At 36.2% G+C, this 12,158-nt stretch overlaps 2 protein-coding genes across 5 annotated transcripts in view; one reads left to right on the top strand and one right to left on the bottom strand.

Annotated features, from left to right (window-relative positions):
• tp73 (tumor protein p73) overlaps window positions 1-12,158 on the bottom strand; it is a 42,927-nt gene that overhangs the window by 19,097 nt on the left and 11,672 nt on the right. The gene's annotated exons all lie outside the window — the stretch shown is intronic.
• LOC113107816 (zinc finger BED domain-containing protein 1-like) lies at window positions 3,643-6,527 on the top strand. The gene is made up of 2 exons (XM_026270564.1): window positions 3,643-4,883; window positions 5,188-6,527. The coding sequence occupies exons 1-2, from the start codon at window positions 3,861-3,863 to the stop codon at window positions 5,977-5,979; spliced, it is 1,815 nt and encodes a 604-aa protein (XP_026126349.1). The 5' UTR covers window positions 3,643-3,860; the 3' UTR covers window positions 5,980-6,527.

Raw genomic sequence — 12,158 nt, forward strand, 5'->3', positions numbered from 1 at the left:
CTCTCCTCCCATAAATTTTGTGTCTGAAAAGGAAAACTCATGCATATTCAAAAAATAAGTGTCCACGCCTTTTAAGTGCTAATTCTTCACTACGTGCCTTCAGTAAATCCTGAAAGGACTATTTTAATGCTGTTAGTAAATCTATCCCCAACACTCTTAACAATAACATTTCTTTATTAGTATTGATGTTTCCATGAAGAACCTTTAACATCCATGGAACATTTCCATTGCACTAAAGGTTCTTTACAGTAAAACAGTTCTTTAGATTGCTAAAATGTTCTCTAAAGAAAAAGTGGTTCTTTTAGGAACAGTTTTTGAAAGGTTCTTTGGGGAACCAAGAATAAATAAATAAATGGTTCACCTATGGCACAAATACAAAACCCTTTAATTTTAAGAGTGAATGGCAACAAGATGTAAACTTCATTAAACTATAAATAACAAATTTAAAATTACTAATTGAAACCTACTAATAAGCTTTGACAAAATAAAAAATACTACAACTAAAAAAAGCTCAGTATAACTGAGTTATATACAGTTTTTAACATGCATTTAAAGCTGCGGTAGGGAACTTTTGACGCTCTAGCGGTTAATAAACAGAACTGCTTGCGTCTTGCGGAAGAACATCGTAGCCGGAACTACTTCTCTCTGTTTATGTCTATGAAGAATCACAAAGGCACTGGGTTACTCCGCCACGGTACCCCCGAAGCAATCTAAAATAGTCTGAATATAAACACTTATTATAGGTGCACCCTAGTGATTCAGGACTAGCTAAAAACATGGTTTGGAAAATGGATTCATGGTGTACTCACTTATTATATAAATTTTTCTACATTTTGAACACAAACAAAGTTACGGACCGCAGCTCTGATTGGTTGTTTCTTACCGGGAGCGGATGACTTTCTGCAAATGGCAATAGGACACTGGGAGGAGCCAGAGGAGCTTGATTTTTTTCACAGATTATCTGTCTCATATTCTACTGTCAGGACATAATGACAGGTTTAATAAATATGTAAAAAATATTTTTTTTTTTTTACAAAAGTTCCCTACTGCACCTTTAATAATGCATCATGCTGCTGTCACATGATCAGCTGAATAGTACTTTCTTAATTATTAATAACCCTACTGTTATTGACTTCTTGGGGTTCTGGAATGAATGAATAATTAGTCAATGAGATATTTCCACAATGGCATACTGGTAGCCTACTTTGTTTGCTGCATCAGCAGAAGTAATGTCACTACTAAACTATCAGCCACTGCAAAATAAACAAAAATATGTGCCCTTTAAGGGTGCACTTAATACATGTATGTATTTAATACATGTAATGTATTTTTATTGTTTATGTTGCACTACAGCAACAATCTTGGACTCACTGACAACTAGTGGCATGGAGCATCACTTGCATGCAGGATCATGCAAAAGTCTTCAGAGATAGATGTCATTGCAGAAGTGATATTTTGACATTTTTTCACGTGCAAATTTTCAAAATTCTTCAAACTGAGCGCATACTTCACCCAAAAAGGATTTACTCACTCTCATGCTGCTTTCAAACCTGCATTTCTTTCTTTTTTCTGCAGAACCCAATAGATTTAAAAAAAAAATAGAACAAAATTAAACAGAAATAAAAACATTTTATGTACAACAGAAGAAGGAAAGTTAAACAGGTCTAGAAAGTGTTAGGGTTAAGCAAATGATGTGCTTTCTAACATTATTTCTACTCTTCACTGACTGAAATAATGTCATCGGTAAACAAATATAACACAGTAAGGATCAGAAATGCTGACATTAATATTTTGATTCATTTCATGCACACTTTGAGTCGAAAGCTCAAAATCCTGAAAACTCATGATGGTTAATTAAATCTAAACCAATCTAAAACTCTGATCCACTATGCAAGGAATATTCCACGTGCGTGAAGAAGAAAACGAGATAGTATGTAACAGTATCATTATATCTATGGCGCTACACTGTAAAAAATTTCTGTAAATTTACAGCATATTAACAGCGTAAATATACAGTACTGAACTGTTTTCTAAAATTACGGTGTCTTACCGTAAATGCACACGTGATCGGTGGGAGAGGGGGAACCAAAGGCTAGCCGACACATGGAGGAGCATGGTTTCAGTCAAAGTTTTATGGATTTCATCTCAAGTTGAGGCTCATTTACAGGTAAGCAGATCAAAGTCTGAATACATTTTTATCTTAAACTGCAGCGTTTTTTTAATGTGGGAACAATATTTTAATTTACCTTTGACAAATCTTGCCAAGACGGTGAACTAGCATGTATGCAATTTTTACAAATTTCTCCTGAAAGTTAAGTGTGTATGAGTGTGTTTGTGAAGGATTTGCATCGTTTTTTTTTCTTTCCTGGTGTAAAATCCTGTAAATGTTAAACTTGTAAATAGTTAAATATAAAATACTTGCGTTCGCTGATTATTTAATTGGATATGAATTGAACATATTTGGCAACTTTAGAAGATGAGCACGTGATCGGTGGGGGAGGGGAGCAACGGTTAGCGTCTGATACCAGAGAAAAGCATCATCAGTCTCTGTGAATAAAACGGATATTATCTCAAATATAATCTCGATTACAGATTGCAGATAACGAGGATATGAAGTAAGTGTGTTTTCCTGATTTTCTGAAACACTTATTTGCACAATTATATTTACATTTTGCAATGGCGCCAACCCAGTGTAGTTTAAAATGGAGGATTTGTTTTATTTGCATTAATGTTGCTAAGTTAGGTGCGTATAAAGTTGGTAACTTATATATTATCCTTATATGTTGGGAAATCGAAAATAGGCCTGTAAACTTAATTTTACTTAGGAAGCATAAACTCATCGCCTTTTGCATGAGCACTTGATTGGATAGATGGAAAGAGTAGCGTTAACGTTATGGTGAGAAACGTTTGTTTTTTTCGGAGTGACACATTAGTCTTTCAATATAAGTCGTATTTAAAACTAGTTAGAGTGTAATCTAAATAACTTATTGTTAATAAAGTGGGCTTTGTATGTGAGGACATTTTAATTTTAATTTTGCACTGGATTTATTGGCACAAATCTCTATATCACAGAGGAAACGTTACTTCATTCACTTACATTCTAACTTGTTCCTCAGCCTCAAATACAGCTTTGTGTGTGTGTGAGAGAGAGAGAGCGAGAGTGTGTGTGTGTGTGTGTGTGTGTGTGAGAGAGAGAGAGAGCGAGAGTGTGTGTGTGTGTGTGTGAGAGAGAGAGAGAGAGAGAGAGAGAGAGAGAGTGTGTGTGTGTGTGTGTGAGAGAGAGAGAGAGAGTTAGAGAGAGAGGAAGAGGAGAGAGCAGTAGACAGAATATTTTTAAGTGTTTTTAATGAAGAGTTGGAGGATGTCCCTGGATGAGAACAAAGATATGGTACACCTGCTTGTCAAGATTCTAACGTTAATGTCCCACTTCCAGGAACACGAAGATGGACTGGATTCGCATGCAGATGTAAGTATTTTATTTTCTTCTTTCCACTTCACCACATTATATTATGTAATATTATTATTTGTGTATTGTGTGTTCTCTACAGGTTGCAGCATCTGCATCTGATGTTGAGAAGACACTCAATCTACCTGCCAATCCTCATCTGATTTTGCTGGGTTAGTGTGTCATTGCACATTAGGGGTGCGCCAAAATATCGATATGGCAATATATCGCGATATTTCCTCCCGCGATCGATTCTCGATGCGCTCTTGCCAAGTATCGATCTTAAAAAGCCGTTATAAAACGCTCTATTAGTATTCATTATGCCTTGACCCTTCTCCAGAAGTAGATAGGGGGCGCGCGATGCGAGTTTGGCTGTTGTGTTGTGAGCGTAAAAGAAGACGTACACACACTTGAAATGGCGGAGTCAAGCGACAAAAGTAGAAGTGAGAGCAAGAAGTTAAAGGACGCTCCAGCAACATTTAAATCCAAAGTGTGGGCTTACTTTGGATTTTATAACAGTGCTGACGGGGCAAAGCTAGAAAAGGACTACACAATATGCAAGAACTGCTTTGCAAAAGTCCGCTACACGGGAAACACGACCAACATGCACAGCCACCTCTCGCGGCATCACCCGGAGCTCTGTGAGAAAGCCGTGGTTGGTGCTGGCTCAAAGCCGACACACCCCGGCGTAAACACCCTTTTCCAGGCAAAGCTACCACCTTGTTCTGCTAGGGCAAAGTCAATCACAAATGGGATCGCTGTTTACATGTGTAAAGGGCTCCGTCCGTACAGCGAGGTGGAGAACGAAGGGTTCTGCTTTTTAATGAATATCTTAGAGCCACGCTTTGATATTCCCTCTCGGAAATATTTTGCTGAAAAAATGATTCCGGCACTTTATGACCAGACCAGGGCTAAAGTTGGGTCGGCACTCGAGTCGGCAGAAAGAGTAGGGCTCACGTGTGACGGATGGACATCGAGAGCCACAGAGTCCTACATAACGGTCACTGTACATTTTATAAACGAAGACTGGGAAATTAAGTCATATGTCCTGCAAACCCGAGCAATGCACGAAACGCACACTGGGACACACATTGCCGATATACTGAAAGCCGCAGTGGGGGAGTGGAATCTTGACGCTAAGAAGCCAGTGGTTGTCACCGACAACGCATCAAACATGCGTGTAGCAATATCCTTAACAGGATACCAACATGTTAGATGTTTTGCTCATGTTTTAAATCTTGCATCCCAACGTGCGCTGAAAATAGCTGCTGTTACCAAGGTACTTGTCAAAGTTAGGAGGATCTCAACATTCTTTCATCGAAGCACAACTGGAGCAGAAGCACTGAAAAGAAACCAGGAACTCCTTGGCCTCCCCCTTCACAAGCTCAGGTTTCTTGATCAACAGCCAGCTGTCTGTGCTGCCCTCTTATCACCAGAGGTAAGAAACGTTTGCAATGTAGAAGTTGTAATCTATATGTGTAATAAATGTGAATAATTTATCGTGTACAATTAATAAGTTTGTAAATAAATACTAATTCATATGATATAAACTTGCTTGATACAATGAATAAACAATGAATAAATACTTTATACCTATTAAATAGGTATATACTGTATATATAAACTCCAAATAAAAACATTAGATTACATCATACAGTTCATGCTTTATTTGCTTTAAAATAAAGAACACTAATTATATACATTTTATTAATAAATTGTATTTTTCTTTTTTTTTTCTTAAGGTGAGAAAGAATGTGACTGACTGTGCTCTGACAGAGAATGACATCTCAAGTGCTGAAGAGATGGTGGAAGCATTTAGACCAATGCTTGTGGCAACAAATATCATGTGTGAGGAAAAGAATCCCACCATTTCAGTGGTTGCTCCTCTTCATGCCCAACTGCTGCGAGACACAACCAGCACTGAAGAAGATTCCCCTCTGGTTCGAGAGATTAAGGGAGCCATCAATCAAGACCTTTCAAAGAGATATCAGTCAGAGGTGGAAAAAGATCTCCTACGCATGTCCTCAGCCCTGGACCCTAGATTCAAATCCCTTTTATTTCTGTCACCTGAAGAAGTGCAAGACACTTATGCAAAACTACAGTCAAAAGCTGCAGTTTTAAAAGAGGATGATCCAGTGCCTTGTGGTGATGTTCAGGGGGATTTAGAGGAAGAGGAGACCTGCACAGCAAAAAAAAGAAAGTCTGCACTTGTTGATCTTCTTGGTCAGACCTTCAAGAAGACCTCTTATGTCTCTACATCAGCAACCTCAATTGCAGAGAAGGAGATAAAACAATATCAAGATGCTCCTTCTCTGCCTCTCACTGAAGATCCACTGTTGTGGTGGAAATCTCAGCAACATGTGTTCCCTCTCCTTTCCAAGCTGGCCCATATGCATTTGTGTATTCCTGGGACCAGTGTAGCAGCTGAGAGGGTCTTTTCAACTGCAGGAGATATTATCAGTGCCCAAAGAAGTTCACTCACTCCTGAACATGCTGACCAACTCCTCTTTCTCAAGAAAAATATGAACATATAAAACGCATCACATGAAGCTGTTTTCTATTTTGTTCTGAAAAATGTTTATTTTTGAATGCACTTTAAGTTAGGTACATTTTAGATGTACTTTATCCCTGATATATTTTATTTTTTATTTGAAAGCAGTAGCCCAAAGATTTATGTTTCTTGCACTTAATAGTGTCACTGTTCATGTTTATGAAGGACAATCATATAGTATTGTTTACACTGAATCTGTCCTCAGCCTTACAGCTGTTTTGCACCCAAATGGTGTCACCGTTTGTCGAAGACATAGTATTACTACTGATTGCAGCAATGTTACACTAAAATAGTGTCTGTGACTGTTTTGTTGCAACTAAGTCACAACTTGTTTTTGTTTCATCCAAAAATAAATAAATGGAGACTCATTTTACTAATTAAAAAAAAAACTTCTTATTTCTTAAAACATGATATATTGTGAGTTATTACTGATAATATATTGATTATCGTCATATCGTGATATTATCATATCGTGAGCAATGTGTCGCGTATCGTATCGTATCGTGAAGTACCCAGTGATTCCCAGCCCTATTGCACATGATGAAGAAGAAACATTTACTGATGGCTGAGATATAAAATTGTTAACATTGCTGTTGTGCACAATTGTTAAAATTGCTTCTTCTTTTTTTCTTTTTTTTTGTGAGTGTCCAGTCAACATTTTTGACTGCAGTTGCAACAGTGTTTGCTGTGTACTACATCTTCAACCTGCAGTATCAAGAGGAGGCTTGTTGCACGTTAGAGTTTTTTCAAAGGTAAGTGTTTTCCTTTTTGCGTATGTTTTAATCACTCTCTTAGAATCTGTGGTAACACTTTATAATAAGTATACAGTAGTAAAGTAATAAATTATTTGCAAACTAGTTACCTCAACCTTTCTCCTGTGTTCTACTTGTGTTCTTCCATTTCAGTTTTTTCAGTTCATCATCTGAAACACTGTCAAATGTGGTTTTATTCGCATGCCAGACACAGAGAAGATAGGAGAAAGGCATGTAGATCCACATTAAATCGAAACGAGTCAGAATATATATATAGATCGTTTGCAAATGATTTATAAGTGCTTTATTACTTTATACTTATTATAAAGTTTTACAAAATTAATCTAAATTCTAAACCAAATTAATTAATCAGAATTTTGAAAAATGGTTATTATACACTTCGGTAATGTGTAATGCAACTTTCCTTAGATGGTTCTATGGAATAAACCCAGAAAGAGGCTCAAAGACCTGCCGAGGCAAGGTAGTCTCCAGGAAGACGGGGAAGGTGGTGAATAAGAAGTCCACTACAGTCAATCCAAAGGTTGCCACTCTACAAAAAAATCGAATGGACTTCAAATGGGACTTCATCTAGGCAAGTGAAGTTACACATACATTTTCATTAAATACAGTTCTTAATACAACTTATTTCACAGTTTACACACAGAATATTTCTCACATTTAAACTTGTTTAACAAAAAAAAAAATCAACATTTAAAAGTAGTCAGTTGAAAAAGACTGGTGTGACTCATTTTGGCTACTATCCCTGTAGTTTGCATTACATAAAATAAAATAATTTACAGCAAAGAAACGGTTTTATAAATAAAATCCACAAACCTATATTTGACCCAAAAAAAAGTTGTCAGTGGCACTGAGAACTACCCTGAAGAGGATACAGTCCGCACTCATTACAAACCCTATGTTGTTGCGACTGTTCAGTCCCAGGTTACACAAAAACTATCCAAACACACAAAAAAATTTCGAGGTTGAAATAATATAATGATTTTATTAAAACCATGATTTTTTTTTTTTTTTTTTTTTTTTGAGTACATGCACACTATTAATCAGTTTAGTTGGTCCACTAATGTTGCTCAAATGCACCGTTACCTCTCCGTCCTCTAACCGGTCACCCCACTTTATTCCGGGACCTAGCAATTTACAAATTAAGTACTGGTCATACTAATAGTGTGGAAACAATGAGAAAAAAAAGAGAAAAGAAGCATTTCCAATTTCTATGAATTATAAAAAATTGTATGCAAGCGCTCAACTTTGAAAAAAATTAAATAAGATTTACTTTGCGAAAAGTATATTATAAGTAAATTTGACTGTTCTAATATAAAGTGCAACTCACCTGTCATTCTCAGGTAAAATCTGCTTAATATTTAACTTAACACTCATGAAGAAATTAAGTAAATATGTTTTATAATTTTTTTTTGTTTTGTTTTAACTTTTTCAAATGACATCTTAATGGTTAAAATACATTTTAGAAATATGTTTTATTCTCAAATTCCATTTTTATTCCTGTTACAATTAAAACATGGAATAACAATTGTGTAATTATTCCTTAAACATCATTTTTAATGATTATTATTATTTTTATTACTATAATTCTTATTTGTATTATTATATTACTTTGAAAATGACATATTCTACTGTACAAAAGTGATATATTTCCGTCACAATCACATCACATTAGACCGAACCTTTATTTTGAAGGATTGATGTGAAGACGCTTGATTTTTTTTTTTTGTGTATGTGGGATAGAGCTGCAACTATTGATTATCTTTTCTGTAAACTAATGTGACGTGTGGGCGGAGCTAAAGAATTACGAGCGCCAGTAGGCTTTTGCATCGAGAGCGTTTTGAAGTTGTGACATTAGCATGAGGAAAAAAAACCATCATCCAAAACAAACCATGGTTAACAGTCAGATTCAGCCGTTTATTTATGATCCAGAATCAGATCCTGAGGCTGAAACTGAACGAAAGCAGCAGCAGCAGCAACGACTCGCTCCGAGCGGGGCTCGAACCCGGGTCTCCGATGGGAGGCGGACACACTAACAAGGAGGCAGAGATATTTGAAGCAGTTTTACTCACCGCCTGCGGTTCCAACACACGATTGTGACCCTTTTTCGTTTGGATTGCATCATCCTTAAGAAATAAACGATACGCAAATCCGTCGTCAAACGGGGCCTTGTTTGTAAAACAAGCATCTTCGAAATGCAGGGAACAAACACAAACACTTGCACAACTCCGTTGATGCTCTGTAAAAATAAACTCCATCCACTGGTCCCTTAATGCTGTTTCTCTTTTGGTAATCTGTGCAGCGTTGTCTTGCCCTGGCAACCAAAAACACACTTCTTTTGTGACATTTGGCGACGCTCTCGCTCTGATCAGTGAAGTCTGTTGTGCTCTCAGTGCTCTGCTATACGGGAGCGCGCTATTCCGGCAGAAGTGCCTCAGGACCCATATAAGGAAATTCTGCTCCATCTAACGTCACACAGAGCCATACTCGAAAAAAACTTTCCCAAACTTGTGACAAACCGGAAGGAGTATTTTTGGAACTTTGTCCATGTTTAGCATGGGAATCCAACTCTTTAACAGTGTAAAAAACTCAGTATGCATGAAATAGCATTTCACCCCCCCCCCCCCCCTTTAATCTAGTGTTCCTTTTTTTGATTAACTAATTAATCCTTTGGATAACTTTACAAAAATAAGTACAACTTCTAACATAATATTGCAACTTTTATTAATTAATACACTAATCCACATCGCGATTTCAGTTAGTGTACAACAATATTTTATTGTATTCATCACAAATGTGACAAATTCTGTGACAATCCACATTATTTGCCTAATTCAGTTTTCATGATTTGATTCTGTGATTGCCTCCATGTTTTTCACATCGTGGAAATCGTAGGGTCCTAAGTTTCTGAAATGTTTTATATTATTATACAGTATACATGTTTTTTGTTACGTTCTATTAAAATTCTGCTGATGTTATTTTAACTTAAAAAGGATTTTTCTCAATGTTTATGTTTCAGACTACACCCCTCCCTGGCTACACTTGCATCAGAGTTGGTGACAGTTTTATGCTTCTGAAACGTTCTTGGACTGTTCTACAAATCCTTGCCAGGTTTTGACTTATTACACCAAAATAAGAATTCTTGTTCAGAAGTTGTTTGCAATTTCTTAAAGGCTGTTTTTAGGGGAACGTACACTCCAAGCCCATGCCCATGCATTGTCATACTCATAGCACAAAGCTAGACCTAAAACGGCTGCTTGTTTTGTGTTTTATATGGTCAACTTAAATTAGTTTAAATATGTCCACAGACTTCTGCAGGGTTCATTTTGCACATTGTCTGTTTTGTAAATTGGTTAATTTTCTTCTCTCTTCATCTCATCTTTCTCTAACACATACAAAGACTGATTCTTCCATTTTGATTGCTTATTTATTTTTTTTTTTTTGAGAAAGCATTTGAATTATTGGTTGGGCACTTAAATAAATAGTGTTCTATAAGAAATACCCCCTTGGTCTTCTCTTTTCTGTCTATTTGCTGCCACTTTTTAGTATAAATGAAATGCCAGTTTGTGAATTTGTTAAAATACAGGTATTTTTAATAAAGTTAATGGTTGGCAAAATTGCCAGTTCTACGGTTTAGAAAAAAAAAAAAAAAACTAGAATACAGTAATGATCCTGAAAAATTACGGTACACCGCTGGAAACCCTGCTGCCAGTATATTACTGTTAATTTACAAAAAAAGCTGTAATTCAGAAAACTGTAAAATAACGGTACACAGCTGGAAACCCTGCTGCCAGTATATTACTGTTAATTTACAGAAAAGCTGTAATTCTGGAAACTGTAAAATAACGGTACACAGCTGGAAACCCTGCTGCCAGTATATTACCGTTAATTTACAAAAAAGCCGTAATTCAGAAAACGGTAATAAAACTGTAAAATTACGGTACACTGCTGGAAACCCTGCTGCCAGTATACTACCGTTAATTTACAGGACAATTTTTTACAGTGTAGCTAAAGTGCCAAACACAGTCAAATGCAGGGCCTGCATCTCTTATCCTAAAGCGTAAACAGCAATCTGTGCTGCAGACTTCACTCATGCCCATTTTAAAAGCTTATCCTGCTCTTATTGTTGCTCACAGGGGCCTGGTCTTTGAGAACGGAGCGGAACGAGGTGACAGTCTTCACTGAGTGATGGCCACGGCACTCACCTTCCTGGGACTGCTATCACTTTACACGTCCACAGAAAGTCAGAGACCAAGCCTCACGCTTGACTTCATCCTACAAACAACTGACCCAGGAAAGAGCCCCATCTCCTGTTTCAGAGGGTCATCTTCATGACAGACTGATGTAGCACCTTTCCTCATGGTGACACTGGACTTTGGGGAAAACAAGGACTGCTCTGGTTTCAAGCTCCTTCTGCTTGACATTACTGTGATTCTTTTCCTGTGCGCTTTGTTTAAGAAAAACCTTATGAGTACTATCTCTCGTATACAGATCTGAACTGACCCATAACTTAAGCTTAAGAACTCTGTAAGCAACCACTCAGAAGAAATTCGCCTTCCAAGTTTCATTAGTTACCTTAAAATTCTAAACGCAAGAGTTTGAGAGTAATTTGCTTTGAGCTCCAACAAATTCTAAAATCCAAAGCAAACATGTAAACAACTGAACATTAGATGCACTGAAGAATTAAAACTTGTTGGTTCTGTCATTGTAAGGGTTTTCTAAGGAATGTCCAACTTCATAGCGTTTTTGACAAGACAAACTTAACTGACTGTTAATATAAAGGTTTTATTATTGTAGCTCAAAGACAGCGCTGAGAACAGTCTGTAGCAGTTTGCTTTCAAAAACTACAATCATAAAAGTGCATGCAATTAGACTGAAGAATAATAATGAATAAACAACATACCTTATTCTTTTAACATCAAGTTTTAAGTTATCTGAATGCTGAAGAGAAGAAATATATTTCAGATGCTGTTAATTGTCATAATTTTAGTCAAATTTTTTACAACTAACGATAGTTTATTTTGAAAACTCGTAAGTCCATGAAATAAGTCATAAAACTACTAATATAAGAAATATATTCTAAGGTATACAATAACGGTTCAAAGGTTTGGTGTCTGTAGGATTTTTCTTAAGAAATTAATACTTTTATTCAGCAAGGATGCTTTAACTATCAAAAGTGACAGTGAAGACTTTTCCATTCTTTATTTTGAATATATATATATATATATATATATATATATATATATATATATATATATATATATATATATATATATATATATAAAATTAAATATATTGTTTCATCAAAGAATCTTAAGAGAAAATAAAAATCGCAGTTTTCATAAAATATTAGGATGATTTCTGAAGGATCATGTGACACTGGAGACTGGAA

This window comes from Carassius auratus, chromosome 8 (assembly GCF_003368295.1).
Source record: "Carassius auratus strain Wakin chromosome 8, ASM336829v1, whole genome shotgun sequence".
NCBI classification, from domain to species: Eukaryota; Metazoa; Chordata; class Actinopteri; order Cypriniformes; family Cyprinidae; genus Carassius; species Carassius auratus.

Coding starts and splice junctions, on each gene's coding strand:
- LOC113107816 (XM_026270564.1), top strand. CDS start 3,861: ATGGCGGAGTCAAGCGACAAAAGTAGAAGTGAGAGCAAGAAGTTAAAG. Junction 4,884..5,187: donor CTGCCCTCTTATCACCAGAG/GTAAGAAACGTT, acceptor TTTTTTCTTAAG/GTGAGAAAGAATGTGACTGA.